Genomic DNA, 23917 nt, shown 5'->3' with positions numbered 1-23917 from the left:
ACAAAAATATAGGAAAAAATAATAAAACAACAAGGTTATTGTAAAACGGAAGAAATTTAAGGAATAAAATTAAATTTTATTAATAAAATTTACTTGACTATTCTGTGCTAAAAGAATATAATAACGTTAACAAATAAAACAGAATACAATAGTTTAAATAATAAAATGTACTCAACTATACTTTGCACTTCTAGAAAATAATAAAATTAAAATAAAAACTGATAGAAAAAAATAAAGTTTGAAAAAAATTAAAAACAATTAGGACAGAACAGAACAATAAAGAAGAATAAAATAGAAATGTATTAATACAATTTAATTGACTACTCTGTGCAAACAGAATTGAATAACATTTGATTCTATATAAAATATAGTTAAAGTTTTGTGTCAGTATTGTAAAGTATTGTACTCACAAATAAAAGAATAGAATAATATATAAAAACAGTGTTAAGTTTACTAAACTTAACGTGAATACAACAGAACAGAATACAACAATCGCTTAAGAGTATAATTCTCTGATATTTATTAGAGTTAAGTAGGGGCACAGTTATGCTATAAACCTTTCAAGACCATATAATTTGACTGCAGAATTGATACAATGAAACATTTTATTTAAAGAGGTCATGTTTTGCCAAGTGAACTTGCTGAATTTTGAAAATCCTGCTGAAATAATGGGCCTCTTCCAGAACCCACTGAAATTCCTCCAGCAGACAAGTATCAGCGAGAGTTCAGCGAGAGTTCCAGAGAGAAGTGACCTCTCTGGAACACAGTGCTACCTTCACTTCAAGATCAAAACAAAAGGGAGGTCCAACAGGAAAAAAGCTCACTCAATGACATTACTGTCAAAATAAGCACGCAATATGGGCCTACCTCAATGAGAAATTGAAGACAGGAGCAGAAGAGCATCCAGCGGGTTTTATGCTCCTCACTTCAGCAGCTGCCTCATAAAGATGCCCATGTGTTGGCCATACACTGCAGAGAAGAGCCAATATCAGCTCCTAAATGGTCCATCTCTAATGGGTTCCACAAGCGCCATGTTTACTTGACAACCACACGGCACTGTCCTGGATCCCAAAACAATTTCCCTCTTGTAACGTCAAATCCTTGTTTTGTTCTGACTGTGGAATGAGTCACAAATATAGTCACTTTGGCCAAGTCTGTTTAACTGGGCAACTCTGGCATTCCTTAATCTTTGAAAGCTGGAGGGAAAACAACATTATGTATAGTTAAAGACATCTTTGTTTAAGAATCCGAACAAAGCGTTTTATATTCTTGTTGTATTTTAAACACTTTACACATTTAATTCACACATTTTGAACGGTATAACATCTTGTTAGGGCCCGAGCACCCGTGGTGAGAGAACCCTATTGTAATTGCTCGGCCAATTCTTCTTCTTCTTCTTCGAAATGAATCACATTTTTGAGGGCCTAAACATGCTTGAAAACTCATGAAACTTTGCACACGCATCAGAAGTGCTGAAAATTTACGTTTAATATGGGTTTCAGAATTAGGTGTGGCAAAATGGCTCGATAGCGCCACCTACAAAATTTCAATTAAGCGCCCTTTGCTCTACGTTTCACATACAGGTATGAAATTCGGTAGACACATCATGTAACAACCCAATACCTACACAAAAGCCCCTGGGTGCTGTAAACTTTGGCAGTTTTTGCCATTTCCAGACATTGTACTTTAACAAACTCCTCCTAAAGCTTTAATCAGATCAACATCATATTTGGTCAGTCTAATCGAAAGGCCTTTGAGACGTTAAATTGCAAAGATCTACAGTTTTCACTGAAGGGCGTGTTGTAAGAGAAAGCTGTTGTCAGTCAGGCATACAATGCACTATCTGCCCCAAACTTCACGTGTGATGAGAGTCCTGGCCTAAGACATCTATATGCCAATATTCAGTTAGTCATAGCGCCATCTGCTGGCAACAGGAAATGGCTTGCTTTACACTGTAATTTACTCCCAGAAACACATTTCAATATGCCACAAAGTGCCAAACATACTAGAAACACATTATAACATGCAACACTTGGCTAAATGCTAATGTATTCAGTTAACGCCACGAAACAGGAAGTTGTTGTAACTCAGGTATACAATGTCTGATCTGCTCCAAACTTCACATGTTTGATAATAGTCCTGGCCTGAAGACATCTACATGGCAATATTCAGTTACAGTCAAAGCGCCACCTGTCAGCAGGATGTGTGGCACTTTGAAATGACTTTGCCAAATTTCCCTTGTATTTACTCGCTTACATGCATGTCGCCCACTGTTCACTGTTTTCCTGATGCCAACGGGTGGTGGTGAGCCCGGATGCGAGGGCCCTTTCATCGCTGCTTGCAGCTTTAATTAGTTTTGAGGTTGAAAGTTTAACATGATTTTTAACTTCCCTCTTTGGGAAATATAACATCAAAATGTCACACTTGCTTTAGTTATAAGCCAGTTTTCACAGTCTTTATGTGAGGTTTTCTTTGCAAAATAATCATGTTTTTGAGTTGTTGTTTTTGTTTTTGTTTTTTTGCAGTCACACCCACCATACGCTCCCAGAGTTCATGAGAAAATCCTTTTGTCCAAATAATTCAGCATCAATAATGCATTTCTTGCATGCGAGCGTATGCGATGTGGCAGTCTTGGAATTTTTACAAAAGAAAAGCAAGGAGCTTATTTATTTAATGCTCTTATTTTATTTATTTGTTTTATAATTCTCAATTACAAATTTTTGTTTGTTCCCTGTTTCAACAATTTGGCACATCAAGCTGGTACTCGGCTTGGGAAGACCTCCATGAAAATTCTTGTGAAATAATTATCCATGCTGTTAAGTGGTTTGGTTTAACTGTGCAAATAGGCACCATGTCGGGGATTGTAAATGCTCCACTAAAGGAATTTTTATTTTTCCTCACTGTCCCTATTTATAAAGTACATAAGTGTTCTGTCTCTCTCAGGAATAAAGGTGTATTTTTTTTTTAAATGAAAGGGATAGTAATTATAAGTTTTATCACATACGTTTTATCTTCTAAATTTGAGATGAAATTAGCGTATTTGGTGTTTTAAATTCATCTTTTTTCATTTCCAAATATAAGTGCAGCAAAGTTGTTTTATTAGTTATTTCAGAGTGAATGCAACCAATATGCTGAAATCAGCAACTAGAATCATCAACTGTTTTGCTTGTAAACTTGATAAGGCAAAGACTTCCAGAAAGAGTCCAATGCTGGCAAAGGCTGTTGGAAAAGGAAGGAGCAATAGGTTAAACACCGCAATAGAATACTAGGCTAATTGACATTAAAACTACTTTTGAAAAATTAATTCTGAGGCCAAATTGCTCTGGTTTCTCCTGTTTCAACCAGCCAATCATTTTAATGAAGGAGGCCCTGGAGCACAGCATTGGAAAATCCACGTTTACCCTCTCCACCAAACAACCGTTTAACCCAGCCATGGCTCGTCTGTATGGGGCAGAGCCCCACTAAAATATTCATCCAAACACAGACCTATATATATATATACTGAATTAATAATAAATTATAAATGTGTTCAGCATTCTGCAACAAATATTTTTCTGATTTTCTAGCCCATTTTAAGTCGTAAAGTGAGCAGGATATATTAAAATTTAGCGCATGGATTTGGCAGGCATGAATTATGATACTATGGCCTTGTCCCAAATGGTATCCTAAACCCTCACGGTCTTCCTCTGAGTCTGCACTTTCATGATGTAATGCCCCTTTGACTGCCGGGTAAAGTCCTCTGAGTAGCTCACAGTCTTAGCAGAAGTGCGCATCGAGGGCGCATAGCAGCCGCAAAGGGGGCGCTCACGAGCACCCTTCGACAAATGGGACACCCTACGTTCTTGTGGTCTTAAGGCTGATTTATACTTCTGCGTCAGACTTACGCCGGAGCCTCTACTCTGTAGTCTATGTGTCAGTTTTCATTTATACTTCTGCGTCTTTGTCTACGTCTATGTGCATGTAGACCACTAGTAGGTAGTGTCCACGGTCATGTTGAGAATCAAGTCATAAGCCAAAGAATAAGCAGCTTGTCATGAACGTTGTCAGAGAAGCTTACAAATAGAAGCAGCAATCACTCCGCGCCAGTTTTTTGACCTGAGGGAGGGGTTCTAGCAGACCAATCAAAATGCTTGTGGTCCACGTAGAATTGACACATTGTTACATTTTTGAAGAGGTGCATGTCGTAGGCTACGCATGCTACACACAGCCTACGCTGTAGCTACGGCGTACAATTGACGCAAAAGTATAAATCAGCCTTTAACGGACATGCACATGCAGCGGCCATTGTAAGTCCACAAGACCGAAAGTGCACATGAAATGTGCCATTTGAGACGAGGTCTATGTATGTGGAGCAGAGCCCTCCCAGCTCTACAGCGCCCCACCATTTTCCAATGTAAATCTGTGGTGAAAAATGGAACTGCAGCACGCTCTAACTGAGAGCAATTTGGGTAGATTTCGCCCTCATTTTCATGTCATCTTACGTAAACCTCCCTCCAGATCAAGTATATATGATACATGTATTTCAAATACAAAATAGTATTTTGTAATTTGTATTTGATAAGGATGATGAAAATGGCTTTGTATTTTGTATCAAAATACTTTAGTGTTTTGAATTTTTGTACACTGTAAAACCCAGTAAGTTCAGAATACTCAAAACATTTGAGGAAACTTGTTACCTCAAAACATTTAAACTAACTCATTTTTTTAAAGTTGGTAGAACTAAACATTTTTGTAACAAGTGGGGCGGGGCCGAGAGCCATGGAAGCGGATCAAGGCCAGTGTGGTGCACAGGTGCTTCTCACTAACAATCCCGTCACCAGCATGCCTTTCCCAACTCATCATAATGTTAATTACATACAGTTAATTTACATAAACATCATATTCAGATCTTGGTTAAATGTTACATAGCAAATAACACATGCTATTATAACTATCAGAGAGACTGTCATTACATACTTGCATATATGTAATCAAACAACATATGTGGTCTTAAATGTTTTGCAGCTCATCCTCAACCTAACCACAGGCTCTACTCTTTACCACAGTGGTAACCCTACAAAACTAACATAACAGAACCCCACTGAATCCCAACATAAAACAACATTAAACATTAACTTATATCTCCATATGTTAATCTTTTGCAAAAACACACAAAATAACACTTTTCAACAGTTATTTATATGGTCTGACGCAAAGCATGCTGGGAATTAGAAATATGCTGCAGCTCAACTCAATCATATTAAGTTCAGCTTACTACAATGAAATTTTGAGTTCATGCAACTTTTTTCTGTTAAGTACAATGAACTTTCATTATTATTTGAGTGAAACAAACTCATTTAATTTAATTAATTTCACTGTTCGGTTTTAGTGTTGTTTTAAAATACTGTAAAATACTTAATAAGAAGTCTACATGATGACATCATAAAAATGTGGCCTCTGATTGGTGCCTACTCAGTGGTTTGCCCAGACTTGTTGAGTTCAGAACAGATGTTAAGTTTTGGTGTTCGTTTTAGTAGCCTGTATAGGCTAAATAGTTTACCAATTTAAATAATGTTCTTAAAAACTATTATACCGAGAAGCAGCCCCCTATATTTATGATTAACAGTCAAATGATTATTTAGTTAGAAACTAGTTGTTATGAATACAGGTGCCATCAGTTGTCGTCTTATGAATGACATGTTTGTGATTGAGTCAGAATTGCTGATGCAAAGTAAGTCCTTAATTACCAAACACCAAGTAACTAAATTAGGATACAATTATGAGTCATTCGCAACTGTTAAACATTAAACTGTTGGTTACTTTAAAACTAACCATCATCTGGGAGATCACAGGGATATGTGAATATTTGATCTGTTAAAGCCGCAATATGTACATTTTCGCCACTAGAGGTCACTTATTCAGTCGCTTATCCTTGTTTTTGTGGAATCATGGGATGTGTTGTCTTCACGTCTACAACCAGCGGAAAAGAATCGGGACGGGACATGGTCAGAAATCATGTTTATGGATGAGAGTATTAAAGGATTAGTCCACTTTCAAATAAAAATGTCCTGATAATTTATTCATCCCCATGTCATCCAAGATGTCCATGTCCTTCTTTCATCAGTCAAAAAGAAATTAAAGTTTTGATGAAAACATTACAGGATTATTCTCCTTATAGTGGACTTCAATTGACCCCAAATGGTTGAAGGTCAAAATTACAGTTCTAGTGCAGCTTCAAAGGGCTTTAAACGATATCAGATGAGGAATAAGGATCTTATCTAGCAAAACGATCAGTCAATTTGTCAAATGAATATGATTTATAAACACAAATGATCGCCTTGCAAGTGCTTCACCGTTCCGCCTTCCTCCTAGGCGTAGGACATACAGCGTAAGCTTTTTGAAGAATACGGATAACATGGTGGTGAGTAAATTATCAGGAAAATTTTATTTGAAAGTGGACTAGTCCTTTAAGGTTACCGTAGTATGAAGCAGGGCAGGGAGAGCGATGTTGGAGTTGAACGAGACCGCTTGAGTGATTGCTAATGAGAGACGAACATGACATGTCTCGAGAGCAGTGGAATTTTTATTATGCCACAGTTGCCGCTTCCGCTTTTTTCAGTCTAGCGGATGTGGGGTAACGCAGCGCTGATTATCATATTAGATACAGTTGTTATAATGCTACTCTCCATTTGCAGCTGCAATGAGACAAAGAGAAGCTAGATTGACATTAGCCATGGTAAAACATGGTAAATCCAGAAAATGAGATTTAAACAAGTAGCTATATAACATGATTAGTTTTCTGTCGATGAATGAATCCAAACAGTTCCTCATCTGTCTGATAAAACATATAATATATTACATACAGTATAATGTATTTTATTAGACAGATGAGGACTATATTGCATCTTTGGTGTTTCTATGGTTTCTACAAAATAAAACCAGAAACCGAGGGTAACGCGGGTATAAAGTCATTGATAGGCGATGCATGGGCACATCCTGCATCCTGGTTAAAATTGCTTATTTCTCTGGATTTAAACATTCTTGGAAATATTTGGGATAATGTAAGTACACAAGTCAACAAAATATGTTGTTCTACTGGTTTTTGGATACTTGAATCCAAGAATCCTGCTGTACATATTGTGCCTTTAACTGGTTTGCATATGTCAGATTTATTGCATGAGAAAAGCTATCAAACATTGTTTACTTAATCAACTGAGTCAGTGTAATGGTGAAGGTGTAGATCAAATTAGTAGGCAAATTGATGGAAGGTTTGCGAAGAAATGTCATTCTCTCTTGTAAAAGTATTTTTTAGTATTTTTAAAATACAAAAATACAGTACTTTATTTTGATACATGGTGTGGCTGCTGTATTTTGTAGTTTATTTTGATACACTTAAAATTAAGGTATTTGGTATTTTATTTTAAAATACATTTTGATGTATTTTTGCCCAACCCTGTCCACGGGTTGAAGCAACCCAAGATAACGTGATATATAGCCCCTGGAATGCAACCAGGGGAACCCCGCCAAAAACGCAGATTTTACCCCCTGAACGATTTTTACCGAGAGACCCCCAGCTTAAGCTACATTTATAATACAAAACCCCTATGACTGTATATTCCTTTGAAGCAACCCATTTCTGACATGTACGGAAATGGAGCAATAATAGCTCCTGAAGACTGACACGTTAGCTAACACACCAGAACATGTGAAACCGTTGCTTATTAATATGTGGTTACAAGTCAAGGTGACGTTGGTGACCCATAATTTAAGCGGTGTAAACGCAATGGCACACAAAAAAAGTTCTCTTGGCCTTGGTACCTCCTTAACAGGTCATTTCAATACAAATAGAGTCATTTATAAAGAGGAACTGTGTTTTACAGTGAATCATACCAAATTGTGGCTTTATTAATGCACAGGAAGTTTCCTGTGCATTAATAAAGCCACAATTTGGTATGATTCACTGAGCGCTACTGTAGGTGATTAAATTGCTGATGTTCCTTTGAGGGAAACGTACTGCTCTGGAAAATATAGAGACCTTTCTGCATTTGCAATTGGATGAAGTTAGTAAACCCAAATCCCTCTGGATCTTTAAAGTTAGTGCTTTAAAACGAGGCCTAAATCTAACCTAAATTTTTATAACCTTATTTGACTGACGAAGTGTTGAATGAGCTCATGGTTATATTTCCCTCCAAAATGCTGCAAATCAATTTGATGTAAAAATTGACTCAATTAATATATTTGCAGAAGTATCTTTCTTGATGTTTTTGGACATGCAGTGTTTATGTAGATGGAAATGGATGGTTTAAATGTCTGTGGTAGACAGTAAAATGTTTGTAGGAAAAGTTCTGATTGCCCCAGATGTTGTTGCTGCTTTTTTACAACTCTTCTGTCTGGAAACTACACTATGCAGATGCTCCACAACACGTCGGAGTGAATACTGCACACCCACGCTCCATCTCCACCCATCCCAACTGAGAAAAGTGGTGGGTATGACCACAAAAATAATAACTTGCACAATTAAGTATTCCACTCTGAGTGCACACGCACAAATGGACATCTTTCTTCCTTTCACTATCATAAACCTCAAGCCTCAAAATAAAAAACAGCACCTTACATAAGACTTGTAAGTAAAAACCACTGCTGCATTTTGTTTTAAATCTATCAAACTTGACTGTTACACGTAGAGGCTAGCATTTTCACATGACAAAAATGCTGTGTTCAACCCTGTGAACACTGTGTGCTATATCACTTCACAAACAAACAATAAATAAATGCATTAATTAATAAAACATTAAACATTGTGTTATACCACAAAACAGTATTATACCACTTCACAATAAGTAAAAAATACATACTGTAGATAAAGCAAAACATACTTTGTGTTATATTGAGGGCCAAATTACTTAAATCATTAAGTACATGTGGAACATTTATTTATTTAATTTAAGAATTTATTTAATTTATTTATTCAACATTTATTTAATTAATGAGTAATTTGGCCCTCTATAGTTATACCAAATATTTATTCATGAATAAATAAGTAGAGCAAAACATTGAACATTGTATTATACCACTTCACAATAAAAATAAATAAACCTCATTGTATGTTTGTATTATGTGTGAGTGTGGAAAGGAATGTCATGAGAGAAAAGAGGTGATATGTTCAGAGCGAGTTTATAAATAGCCCACGGAACGGCCTGGCATCGTACCCACTTCATGTGTATGAGGCCCCATTGTCACCTCATTAACTGCAGGGAACTATTGTTAAGTAAAGTGTCATGGAGACACCCTGTTGTTACTTATCTGACTCCGTCAGGGGGAGGAAGATTGGAGGGTGGTCCCTAGAGCTGCAGCCGTGTCTAGCCAGTTTCTCCACACCTTTGTGTGGGCTGCTGCTGCCAGGCGCTCTCTAGTCTCCCCAACCTTAATGAGGAGCCTTGGCCCACACTGTGAATAAGATGGGGAAATGCCAGGGACATAGTACACTTTGATTGGACACTCGTAAAAAAGAAAAGAAAAAAAAAAGAAAATATTTTAGTTTAATTTTATTTTTGCCATTTTAGTTTCTCTTAAAGGTGCCCTAGAATCAGAATTTGAATTTTCCTCGGCATAGTTGAATAACAAGAGTTCAGTACATGGAAAAGACATACATTGAGTTTCAAACCCCATTGTTTCCTCCTTCTTATGTAAATCTCATTTGTTTAAAAGACTTCCGGAAAACACTAGGATCTCATCATAACACCAACATCATTAATATGTATGACCCCAATATTTGCATAATGCCAGCCCATTCAACGCATTATTAGACAAGGAAAGGCAGTATTAACGGCTGGATCTGTGCACAGACAAGGTAAGCAAGCAAGAACAACAGCGAAAAATGGCAGATGGAGCAATAATATCTGACATGATCCATGATTTCATGATATTTTTAGTCATATTTGTAAAGTGTCTTTCTAAATGTTTCATTAGCATGTTGCTAATATACTGATATACTTAATACTAATATACTGCTAATATACTGATATACTCTAATATACTTAAATGAGGTTAAAGTTACCATCGTTTCTTACTGTATTCACGGAGACGAGAACCGTCGCTATTTTCATTTTTAAACATGTGCAGTCTGTATAATGCATAAACACAACTTCATTCTTTATAAATCTCTCCAACAGTGTAGAATTAGACGTTTGCCACAGAGCATATCCTCAAACTCACACAGAATCAAACGTAACCATCTAAATAAATACTTTACTCACATAATTCGAAGCATGCATATAGCATGCATGACGAACATCTTGTAAAGATCCATTAGAGGGTTATATTAGCTGTGTGAACTGTGTTTATGCAATGTATATATAGTTGAGAGCTCGTGTGGCAGAGGGAGCGCATCTCTTAAAGGGGCCGTGCTGAAAAAAATCAGTGCATAGTTAATGATGCCCCAAAATAGGCAGTTAAAAAAATTAATTAAAAAAAAATCTATGGGGTATTTTGAGCTGAAACTTCACATTCAGGGGACACCTAGGACTTATATTACATCTTGTAAAAAAACAATCTAGGGCACCTTTAATTGTCTAATGATGACTATGGGAGCCCCATTGCACTGCATTCTATATATTACTACACTTCATTCCACCACCTCTCTCCACCCTCAATACCACGACTGAGGTGAGACCCTTGAGCAAGGCACCGTACCCCCAACTGCTCCCCGGGCACCGCAGCAATGGCTGCCCACTGCTCCGGGTGTGTGTTCACGGTGTGTGTGTGTGTGTTCACACTGCTGTGTGTGTGCCTGTGCACTTGGATGGGTTAAATGCAGAGCACAAATTCCGAGTATGGGTCACTATACTTGGCCACATGTCACTTCACTTCACTTCACAAATTACAATATTGTTACAATATTAAAACATAACATTTAAAGGGATGGTTCGAATTGGACATCACAGCTTGCGCAGTTTGCTCCGTTTGCGCTACAAACCAGCGTATTCATAATTAAGACAATACATTAAAATAATATGGTATATAATACCAGTTTGCAATATCAAGCAGCATAACAAACTGTTTTGTAGATCAAAATATAACTGGAAATGAGTGACACTGGAAGCTAGACACATTCAATTTTCAAATGGCCGCACCCATTCTTAAAGGGATAGTTCACCCAAAAATAAAAATTATCTCATGATTTACTCACCCTCAAGTCATCCTAGGTGTATATGTTGTATATATTCTTTCAGAAGAACACAGTCAGAGATGTTTTTCAATCCATAAGGCTCCAGGGGGTTAATAAAGGTCCTTTGAAGTGAAGCGGTGGGTTTTTGTAAGAAAAATATCCATATTTAAAAATGTATTAACTATAATAACTAGGCTGTACACATTGATTTGCAGCGTACACATTTAGACATGTGCTGAGGAGCTAATGCCACCTCATTAGATGATGTTTATCATATAGACGTACATAAAGTTTGCTACTAGACTTAAAGGTGCCCTAGAACTTTTTTTAAAAAGATGTAATATAAGTCTAAGGTGTCCCCTGAATGTGTCTGTGAAGTTTCAGCTCAAAATACCCCACAGATTTGTTTTAATTCATTTTTTAACTGCCTTTTTTGGGGCATAATTAGAAATGAGCCGATTCAGGGTGTGTGGCCCTTTAAATCTGGTGCGCCATGCCCCAAGAGCTTGCGCTTGCCTTAAACAACATAAAAAAGTTTAAACAGCTAATATAACCCTCAAAATGGATCTCGTCATGCAGCATGTCTAATCGCGTAAGTACAGTGTTTATTTGGGTGTTTACATTGATTCTGAATGAGTTTGAGGCTGTGCTCCGTGGCTAATGGCTAATGCTACACTGTTGGAGAGATTTATAAAGAATGTTTAATAAAGTTGTGTTTATGCATTATACAGACTGCAAGTGTTTAAAAATGAAAATAGCGATGGCTCTTGTCTCTGTGAATACAGTAAGAAACGATGGTAACTTTAACCACATTTAACATTATATTAGCAACATGCTAACGAAACATTTAGAAAGACAATTTACAAATATCACTAAAAATATCATGTTTTTTGCTATTGTTCTTGCTTGCTTACCTAGTCTGATGATTCAGCTCTGCACAGATCCAGACGTTCTGCCCTTGTCTAATGCCTTTCATAATGTTGGGAACATGGGCTAGCATATGCAAATATTGGGGGCGTACACCCCGACTGTTATGTAACAGTCTGTATTATGTTGAGATCTATGGTTGAGATTCGCCAGTTCTTCTTCGGAGGTCTTTTAAACAAATGAGATTTATATAAGAAGGAAACAATGGAGTTTGAGACTCACTGTATGTCTTTTCCATGTACTGAACTCTTGTTATTTAACTATGCCAATATAAATTCAATTTTTGAATCTAGGGCACCTTTAAAGTTATTGTTGCAGTTGTTGTTCATTTTAGTCAGAAGCAGTGGCCTATGAAATGTCATTGGGAAAGGAATGTTCAAGTAAGTTATTGATTAAAACATGGAGTTGATTGAAACAATAACAATGGTAATTCAACATTCAAGTTTGAATTGCTCTTTGAATAGCACTAAATTAACTTCTTAGCCTATATTGACAGCATAATTGCCCAACTGTTTTTTTCTTAAAAAAAAAAAAAAAAAAAAAAGTGTCTTAATGCAATTCATGATGTGCAATGAAAAAATGAGTAACACGTAGGCAAAAAAACATTCCCCTGTGATAGCTGATCATTAATACACCGCCAGACAAGTCTCCAGCTGCTTTCCATTGCAATATCAAATGAATCCAAATCAACTGCCTCTGAAGATGAATGCCTCCATGCATGATATGTCAAACCTTAGCTCTGGGCCTCTGTGCCAGTGAAATGAATTTAAATGATTTTCTCCCTGCTTTTTAGATATGCATCACCTCGCTCTTTGGACGTGTCTAGTGATAAATCAACATCCCAGACTCCTTATCCCGTGCCCGATGCTGACTTCAGCACTGTCGTATTTGATGCCATTGGACTTGGGTTATCTCTGGAGCCAAGGGTGAGCAAACAATGCAGACTCACACAGAACCTCCTATTGCACCGAGCACAGTAAGACAACATCTGCACCGCACATGTAAGCCAGAACACAATTGCTTGCTCTGAGAATTCAAGTCAAGACTGCATTTTAATCGCTTTAATGATTTAATGGAAAAGCTTAATGTCCAATAATGTTTTTCTGGACGTGCAAGTGCATTTGAGAGATTGTAAAAACATGATTGAAATAAACCTCTACTATTAAATACTTTTGCTAACAGCATTGAAATGCATTTAAAAATGTCTTATTCTATTTCATATCCATATGGAAAAAGTATTTTTTAATCAAATTTTCAATTGAATTCAATTGCATTTCTGCCTCTGTTGAATTGTCAGCCATGATTATTTTTTTTTCCAGAAACAAAAATATCCACTAATGGGGGTTATTTGTGTAGATTTGTTTGTTCATGTTGTCTTAATGTCTACACCCATAAGGGTCCCTATCTATGCAAAATCAAAGCAACTTTTATCAAGCCATTAATATTACTTTGTGTTCATCTTGTATGTGAGTGCATCATTTTAAAGTTTTTTTTGAATGTTATTTTCAACCCAGATTCTACCGGATTACCAGTCGATCTACCAGTTTTGATTTCATGCCCTTACTGTCAAAAATCTGAGGTCAGTAGGATTATGAATTATGTTTATTTTAAAATAAATTAATTATTTTATTCAGCAAGGGTGCATTAAATTGATAGTAGAGACATTTATAATGTTACAAAACATTTCTATTTCAAATAAAGACTGTTTTTTTAACATTATTCATCAATGTATCATGGTTTCCACAAAAAAAAAAAAAAAAAAAAAAAAGGCAGCACCTCTTTGCCATCACAAGAATAATTACATTTTAAAATATATTAAATTAGAGAAAAGTTATTAATATTTCACAATGTCAATGTTTTGCTGTATTTTGGGTCAACTAATTCAAAAACATTAAACTGACCACAATGTTTCTAAAGGAGGTGTATATTTTTAAGTGGTAGTCATTTATTAAATATATAAAATGTTCAATGAGCAAAAGTTGGTTGCTAGTATATTGATTAAGGTATATTGGACAATTTTAGCATCACTTTGCTCTATGACGTGTAAAAACTGTGATAGAAGGATATGGGTTAGGGTTAGGGTTAGAGCTAACATTGAGAAAAAGCAAGATAAATTTTACCATAAACTTAGATGTCAGTGCCTGTGTAAATATCATATAGATGAGGCAAATATGAAGTAGCTAAAAATGAAAATGAAATGATGCTAACTTTGCATGTTTTTAATGCACCAAAACCTCAAATGATTGGCGACCCCCTGAGGACATAGACGTCTTCAGTTGCAACAATAGCAGAGAAGGGCCAGACCGCCACTACTTTGGATACTGTAACTTTGGATAGACCTATTTCTGTGGAGAATCAAGCAGTGGTCTTGTGAAATCATTGTGCTTCGGCTGCACTTCACCGCCAGAGTAAAGTTGAGGAAATTACAGACGTGCTATAAAAACAAGCTGTATTTCCAGCGGTTTCTCGTAATTGTGCTTACTGTTTACAGAACTGGTGACAACAGTCCTTCCTTTGTATTGGCGTTGCTACAGTAGGTGTCCTGTATCGTTTCTGATGTGGCTGTGCTTTGCTAACCCCAAAAGACACACGGGAAGACTCTAAAACATCTTTATAGACGTTACGGACCGAGTCCAAGGAGTGACAGTGGCATGGGTGAGTTGTGGGTCATGCTCTATTGCCCACACATATTGAGGGCAACTGAGGCGTGACCCATTCAGTCTCAGGAAGTGTTTTGCTAAACGAAATGTGTTCCAATTGAGGACGGGGGAATAATGTGCAGTGTCGTGAGCTTAAGAAGTATTTCACAACAGGAAAAAGGTTTCCAGGCTGTCAGCTTAAATGAGGTGCTCTTTGGTTGTGGTTTTACAGCTTTAGAGCACATGTTGGAGTGTAGAGAGACAATGCAATAGCTTTTCAACAGGCCTTTGTTTCTACAATCACATCTCCAGTAAATGTGTCTGTAAATTTTTGTGGAGATATCACAAACCAAGACTACAAGCACATCCATATTAGCATACATGTCTACTTTCGTAGTCACAAGAAATAGTTTGGAAACTTTTTTTTTTTTTTAATTTGTAAGTATTAATTTTAGGAGATTACTTGCAATTAGTATAAGACATCCTGAATCAACATATTTTGTTGATCCTGGAACAACATTCCTGTCAGAAAATTTAATCCTAACCATATCCCTACCCCTTAACCTAACCCTACCAATAACGTATCCCTAAAATCAGAGGGAAAAGGTAGGCCAATAACACTGATAGAAGCACCTAACCCTGCTTGTAAGCCTAAACTTGACATCAACTGTAAACTTGTCCTTCAAAATTGATTGGTTGATTGGAATGTTGTTCAGGAACATGTTGTACTTGCTGAAATCACATTCACCATTAAAAATTGATTTTGCAAGCGCATAGATGTGCTTCAACTATCAAGCCAATTTTATTTTTTAAAGCAATGAAACATGCCAAATTGTGTTTTTTTTTTTGTTTGTTTGTTTTTGCATTGTAAAATAATCCCTGTTTCTGTTGTCTACAGAAAAAAAAAATTGTCAGATCAATAACCTAACCAAATTTAGTGTTTTGTTCTTCCCTCATAAAAATATAAAATATTTTCCTTATATTTTCCTGGTTTAATTGGATTTGTAGCATCATTAAAAACAAAAACGTTTGGCCACTACTGTATTTATATTTAGATCAAGTTAATATTTAACTTTATTATTATTTTTGTTTTACTTTTTTATTGTGTATTTTTTTAAATTTATTCTGACAATCTACATTTTATTATTCAATATTATTTAAAATTCAAATAATTAATTATTATAAGTAAGCAATAAGGTTCCTTATTCTCGATTAATTGTAAAAACATCTGGTTAAAGCTCTGTCACTTCCAGTTTTATTTGAATAAAGATGCACCAGTGTTACTGAAAACACAGAAAGCCGGGGTCTGAGTTCTTATGAAGTTGTGGGGTGAACAAGTAAGGGTCTGAGATCACAGCATTGATCACAATGTTGAAGAGGACCAAAAAAAGAACTGGGTTCTCTTTTGAGTCCACTAGATTGTGAACACCAAAAGGATTGAAGTCACTTTTGGCTGGTTTACTTTCTGGTTCACTTTAAGTGAACTGGGTTTGGTTATTTTAGTCACGTCAGTCACGGGAAAACCCCTTAACTGTTAAAAGGACAGGATAATAACTCAGCCATTTAAACAGATTTTTTTATTATGAACATAGGACTGAGCCGAAGGAAAATGTTAAATCTGAATGCAGGTAATAAACTCGCTCAATCGATTTCTTTCTCACAATACTCTTCTACATAATACAGTAAGCTTCAATGAACAATATGAACTGAGAACATACAGTTTACGTTGTGGTGTTGTGTAGTGATGAACCGTTGGGTGAAGCAGTCATGGCCTTGTTTTATTGTGAATAGAACACAGCTATTGACCAATCAGAATCAAGGACAGGAACTAACCATTTTTATAATGATCATTATGGGCATACTTAAAAAAAAAAAAAAAAAAAAAAGTATATATATATATATATATATATATATATATATAAATATAAATGCTGGGTTGTTTCAACCCAAGTTTGGGTCAAAAATGGACAAACCCAACCATTGGGTTAAATTTTTAAATGCATTTTTTAACCCAACGGTTGGGTTTGTCCATATTTGACCCAAATGTGTGTGTATATATATAAATATTTTTTTTTTTTTTTTTGGGGGTTCAGTCCCATTTACTCTCTTCCCAACATGCACAAGGGCAGTTTGCCAGTTTTATTTACAATGTTGTTAAATTGGTGTCACATTTATTACCTTACCTTGTAATATCAGGAAGATTTTATGTACTTGAGGACTGTGTGTGCCATTTTATGTCTTTGGAATTTAATGTGATATTATCTAAAAATTGCATTTTGCTGACTATGTAAATTTCCCATGAAAAAACAAGAAAAATCCTGTAAATAAAGACATTCATATACTTTTACCTTCTGCAAACACCTAATTTTTATTACAGCATATATTAAACAAGAAAAAAAATTAAAGAAACCTTAATGTTTAACATCTAAATGAATTATCTTCAACCAGAATACATTGGGGTACATCAATGAAAGTCATTTTAGGAGTCACATCAGGAAGAAATAACTTTTTAAGGTAACAACTGCCCATTTTCACTTTCACAGCGTAGTGTCATTTGAGACCCAGTTTGAATTGAATGTAATGAGAAAGAATGACATCCATAAACTCAATCCAGCAGCATGTAATGCTGTTCATGTGTTGACAGACATTCTACCATGAGCAATTACACTTTTAGGCCAGGTTTTATGTCACAAGATCAACTGAGAGCTTGATATTATTCTTGGCACTGGAACAAGAGGTGTGTGACACACTTGTTAGTGTATATGTATATATGTGCGTGCTGGAGCCAATAGAGAAGGGGAGAAAGAAAGTGTATTTGTGTGTTGGTGGAGCTCTGGTGAAATAATTGTGATTTGCCACAACGTCCAGGTCTAGAGGTCAAAGGTGCCATGGAAGAAGCTTCAGTACAACAAACCAGGCGCACAGTTGAAGTCATGAGTATGATTTGTCTAAGATTGAAAGCGATCCTGTCAGACTGGGGTCGAGATTTGCTTTCAAAGCAAATACTGTTGCAAATTGCATCTGCCTCCATTTTCTGTAATTCGAAGATATTGCTTGAAAAAAAAGGACTGGAAAAGCGCAGCGGTTGTTGAAAGCCGCAGAACACCTCACCCATTCCTCCAAATTGCGTCTTTATAACTGCTTGTGTCAGAGATCAGTAGCCTTGACTACTTCTGTCACAAATCAAAATAAAATATCTGAACAGAGTATTTCAGAGAATGCCCTCTTTCTGTGGAAGCAGGCATATGAGGGGAAACACAGGTCTACCTCATGTCACATGTGGTGCTCCAAAGGCACGGAAAACTATGCACACAGTAGTTAAGCAGCACAATTTCGGTTTTCAAAAGGCTGCTATTGATCTCTCCTTATGGTGACACTTCTGGCGAGAAGTGGAGTTCCAAAGTAAACACAGAGCATGTGCTACCTTTTTTCTCACTTTCTGTACACAGTTGTAAGAGAACCTGTGAACATGAGGTGTCTTCTATATGTTATTGATCTTTGTTGTGAACGACTCATCCATGAATCGTTCCATGAACCAAATAACTGATTCTTTAGAATAAATTGGAATTTCCAACACCACATATGAGAAAGAGAGGACTGTTTATGATGAGGCTGTTGTTTTCCAACAACAGTCTTCACACTACACCTCTTTGGAAAAAACTGCTTGTTACTGAAAAAGTTACATTATTAAGATGAACTACTTTCACGCCACTTGAAAAATGCTGTTACACTACACTAAATGTATAAATACTGTTCAAAGGTTTGGGGTCAGTAAGATTTTTTTAAATGTTTTTTTAAAAGAAATCCCTACTCACCAACACTGGAAAAAAAGAATTGTTGGTTTAACTTAAAAAAAGTAAGTTGCCTTAAAATTTTGAGTTCATTGAAATAAAAAATTTGAGTTAATACAATGAAGGCAATTGGTTTAATCAACAGAAATTCAAAATATTATGTTATCTGAAGTTGATTTGACAAAAGAAAGAATGTAAAAACAGTATCAATAGAATTTAAAACAATGTAATTTATGTCTTTGCTAATGTATTTCTGTGATGACTACATTTTCTGCATTACTTAAGTCTTCAGTTAAAAAAAAAAAAAAATTTGATTTGCTGCTCAATAAACATTAATTATTATTATCAATCTATTGTATAATTTGCCCTTGCTGAAACAAAGAACAACAAAAAAAATCTTTCTTTTTTCTTTCTGACCCCAAACTTTTGAAAGGTAGTGTAAGTTAGAAGCATTGCCTTTTAGTTACTTCCCAACACATCAGCTAGTGCTGGCTTGTTTTAATGTGGTTGTTATAGCTTTCCAGCAAAAAACATTACCCACATATCAAGTGACTGCCATCTAGGAGACCTGGAAATTATAAATCCACAAGTCACTCAGAGCACAATGAACCGCACAAGTGTTTTTTGCAGAGAGGATGACATTTTCTAGATGCCCTTTTATAAGCTAACAGTGTCTTTTAGAAAACAAAAACCGTGGTTTAGCTTCGACAATGCACAAGCAGCCACAATAGGAACGACACTGAGTTTTGGTTGTGCTCCTATAAACAAGCATGTGCTGAGTCCACTTGGTGAGTGCACTGTGTGGTAGACACAGCAAAGTAAACGCACACACTGAGCCAGATCCACAGCTCCTAAGAGACCAATTGAGCACAGAAAGAAAATAGAGAGCATATAAAGCCACAATAACCTTTAGACACACTACGAAGACTCTCTATGCTAATAAAATGGACGGAAGCTTATGAATTTACTCCAAAGAGAGATAAAACAAAGTCCAATTTAGTTTACAGAAAAAAACAAAAGAGAGAACATTAGTTATAATTATTGATATTATTATATATTATTTATTATTCATATTAAAATTATTTTGAAAATATAAAATTTTAAATCATTAAAAATCAATGAATAATTTATAATTATTAATTATTTCATTGCCATTGATTTGGCAGATTTTGTTTTAAAGTAAATAGCCTATCCATCAAACTTTCTATTTTCCCCCATTATCTTTCTAATTAATTTGTATATTTTTTTAACTGTTCTTGCTGCTGCTCTTTTCTATGTGAGGAAAAAATGTAAGGTTTGTTTTTGTATTGTTTGAATTAAAAAAAAAAATTGTCTGGATTTGGCCTTTGCCCTTTATTGACCCTTCCCATGGCGTTAACTCTTACGTCACTGTCATCCACCAATCAGCTCACAGAAGGTGGAGCTAGGAAAACATGTCGTCTATATCGGAGCTCTACGATGTCACTTGGGAAGGTAAATGGCTCTGTTTTCGTTAACAGCTGTTATTAGTTGATTCAGTATTTATCTGTAGTCATTCAACCGTTACCCAAGCTATACATTTTGTGAAGGTTTGCGAACTAAATGCCGTATTTTTTGTGCTTTTCATTAAAGACAACAACAGGCGGTCTAGGTAGCCAGTTAGCTTCTCTACAGCTTAGTAACACAATCTGTATTCTAGAAAGACATAATTATACGTTTACATAATAGGTTACGGTGTTTAGGTTGCAATCTGTATCCAACTATCATATTGTTTTTTATAGAAATTATCATGTTGAAATATATATGCGGTGTGCCTGCATGTCATCTGCAGTCATATAATAAAGAATGAATCAGTTCTCTTGAAACTATAATCATCTCCCGTTGTTTTTATGATATAAATCTTTTGTTGCCATAGATCTGACATCCTAATTCAGTGCAATAATACAGATTTAGATTAATACTGACATTAACAACTGGATATGACATATGTCTGGCTCTTTAGACGAGATAAAACATGTCCCACAACTCGATTTCTTAAATAATGCTGCTTTCATTATAGAAAAACAAATTCTAATGGATATCAAATACTAAGACAATGTATTTTTTCTATTCAACTTTTCACTTATATGGATTTTCTGATTCTGATATTAAATTTCTAATGTGGAGAAAAATAAAATAATAAAAATTGCATAATAGTAGTATTTTCATTAGTCTTCTCAGTTCTTTATCCTCCACTGTATGCTTGTATTTTAAGTTAGATGTGTAATATATATATATATATATATATATATATATATATATATATATATATATATATATATATATATATATATATTGGCCTTTTTAGCTGTTTTGATGCCATTATCAGGGTGTTTTACTGTTCTAAAATGTTTTGTGTTTTGATTAATTTAAGTTATACAAAGTATAGTAGTCAGGAAACATGTCAGTATTATTAAAGATATTTTTTTAAAAAGTAGGAAGATGATTAAAGAAAGTACAAGTTATACTCACAATAAATAATTGATGGATGGTTAAATAAATTAGTGATAAAGTTTCAGCCAAGGGCTAATGTGTTTCTTTATTGCATTTCAGAAATGCGTGACAAACTCCGTAAGTGGAGAGAAGAGAATTACAGGAACAGTGAGCAGATCGTGGATGTTGGTGAAGAGCTGATAAATGAGCACGCGTCTAAACTTGGAGATGACAGTAAGTACATACAATTACAGTAAACAAAAGTAAACTTACAAGAAGTAATAAATAATGAAGTACCTTTGGTTTTTATAGCAATATACAGTTCTTAAAGTTAATGGCTTTTATAGTTGGACCGGTTTAGAGTGATTTCTGCCTGACACCGATCAGATGTGTTTCGTATGCACATATACTAAGCGCAGCCCTTCAGTAGAATAACTGACAGATATTTAATAAATAAATAGGCTGAATAACTATAACTTTTTATTGCATGGAACCATCATAGTCCTAACAAAACATTGAGGTTATATTCCCATTAGACAGTTAATAGGAACATTTCCCACAGCAGGCGATCTGAAGTTTGACAGTAATTGTCTTGAAATTTATTAAAGGCACTGATTTTGTTACAAAAGTTATGCTTTAATGGCAGTTACGGCAGTGATTTAAAGAGGATGAATTAGAGTGCAACGTCTTGGAAAGGGTGTACTCTTTAAAATGTGACATAAAACACTCTCTGAGAAGTTGTCTTTAAATTCACTCTTTAAACTACTGCCACTAAAAAAAAACAAAAGTAAATAAAACAATAAAGTTAAACCTCATTAATTGACTAGAGACAGTTTTGCTGTCTTTAGCACAATCTGCGTAACAAAAGTTCAGTGGTGGAAATATAGTCAACATAATCTTTTGAAAATAAGCAGTTTATGTCAAATTTCAACATGAAATGTCTGATTTTTTTAAGTGCTTTTGCTTAAGTATTTTGAACAAAAATATATTCAGTTGTCTCAAAAGCAGGTTTTTTTTGGCATAGCTTTTGTATCTGAAAACCTGGTGAAAAAAAAACATGAAGTTGCTGAACACTGAATTATTTCTTTCTCTAATACAAGCATTGTCTTTGAGTTGACTATCTGACCGCTTGAATATAATTATTGCAGAAGGCGGGAAGAGCACCAATTCTTTTTTTCTTTCTGTCTTGATTTGTCCTTAAAAATCTGATAACAAAAAGACCTTTCTCTTGACATTAAAATGAGGTTAAAGTGAAACAGAAACATTTCAGAGGGCTTAATATTTATTTACTTTGGTCAGTTATGGGTTTCTAAGCCAGACAAGCAGATGAAGTCCTGCAATCGTGTTGTCAAACATAGCCACTAAAGCCAAGACTCTCTTCAGCTAAAGTCATTATCTCAGAGGTGATCCAATCCTTCATACTGGCTCTAAAACTCACTCCTATAGTTGACAATTTTTGGTTTACCAATTGGAGAAATTGGGCTTTTTTTCTACTCAAATCAAATTTAGGCTTTTTTTTTTCTTCGTCCACATTATTATTTTAAAACCTCATGTAATCTCAAATAACTATTATTAAACGTCGTTTGGCTATTCATCAGATAATAACACTGCTGTTTGAGGAACCTTAGCAAACAACAATGAAAGAGCCAAGCCGTAAGTTACCAGACAGCCCTCAGAAAGGCTTTAACTGCAATATATGTGCTCATACAAGCAAGCAAAAAATAAAAATATTAACGATGGTTTTCATTGTGGAAGCTTTGCAGATTTGTAGGTGGGCCTGTTATCTAATTAAACAAAGAATGAAGCAAAGATGAGTAAAATGTCTTTGCTCTTCTCCTCTCTTTTGCTATGTGATGAGTTGTGTTTTATTGATGCATGATGTCGAATTTTTACTGAAACCTTTATTTTTTTATGTTGTGATTATGATTCATACTGTCTGTAAAGAGCAGGGTAAATACTTTTCACAGCTTGTTTTTATTGAAACCAGCTCTTAAATTGGCTGTGAAACAAGATGGTAATTATCAAAGCAAGACTTGGAATCATAAAAACAGCTCAAAAAACTTGAGGCATTTGTTTGCTTTGGCATATCAGTTTTTTCTCTTGTTCGGTGGGATTTTATTGTGCTTTCTCAATTAGCACGTTTGAAATCATTCAGCCGATAGACTTGGGCATGCTTGTCAAAACACACTTGACTGTCATGGAGCATTAATTTCATTAATTGGATCCATTAGCCAAGCCCACTAATCAGCTTTCTTTATAGTAAATAGAGCAGCTAAAGCCAGTCGCTTTGTTACATTTGCCAGTTGAACGTTAAACATTGCCATCTTGGAAATGACTTAAGCATTTAATTGTAGGAATTTAAAATTCCTATAATCCGTCAAAGTAACAACACACTTTTTGGACCGAGACCACGATAGCTGCGCAATTTCAGCACGTAACGCATGTCATGACGAATAGAGGGTGAAATTCGCTCACCCTTTGCGGTGTTTGACTGAACTGATATATAAAACTGATGAATACGCTAAGGTTTTCTTGTCAAAATTCAGTGAATTCGTTTTGTTTGGCATGAATTTCTTGACCGTTTCCATGAGACCTGCCAGCTCGCCCACACCCGGAGATTACGAAGACAAACTGTGTCGCTGACGGACGCTAAAGATTGTCTTTTCTAATGATACAAAGAAGAAAGTCACAGTTTGCTCGAAAGGAGTTCACAAGGGTTAGATGTTCATTTGTCATCTTTGCTACCATGTTGAAAAATAGACTTACTAATATGGTGTCATTTTATGTTTGTCTCCTGTGCTTAGTTTGGATAATTTACGAGCAGGTGATGATCGCAGCGTTGGACTGCAGTCGTGACGATCTGGCCTGGGTGAGTTTTCTGGCCTGTGAACTTTCTCACAGTCTCTCATCTATTCAACTGGGCAACACTACTCATCAAGCTTAAAGGGATAATTCACCAAAAA

The 23917-nt window shown here is 35.5% G+C and overlaps 1 protein-coding gene across 1 annotated transcript in view; it reads left to right on the top strand.

Moving 5' to 3' along the window:
• The first annotated feature begins 14680 nt into the window (after positions 1-14680).
• The window catches only part of emc2 (ER membrane protein complex subunit 2), a 38168-nt gene continuing 28931 nt past the window's right edge, over positions 14681-23917 (top strand). Inside the window, exons 1-4 of the mRNA XM_067404793.1 lie at positions 14681-14728; positions 19911-19976; positions 21075-21188; positions 23759-23823. Coding sequence (XP_067260894.1) covers positions 19937-19976; positions 21075-21188; positions 23759-23823 — 219 coding nt within the window. The 5' untranslated portion in view covers positions 14681-14728; positions 19911-19936. The remainder of the gene's footprint in view (positions 14729-19910; positions 19977-21074; positions 21189-23758; positions 23824-23917) is intronic.

This window comes from Chanodichthys erythropterus, chromosome 2, assembly GCF_024489055.1.
Source record: "Chanodichthys erythropterus isolate Z2021 chromosome 2, ASM2448905v1, whole genome shotgun sequence".
Classification (NCBI taxonomy): domain Eukaryota; kingdom Metazoa; phylum Chordata; class Actinopteri; order Cypriniformes; family Xenocyprididae; genus Chanodichthys; species Chanodichthys erythropterus.
This window is presented reverse-complemented; position numbering and strand designations above follow the sequence as displayed.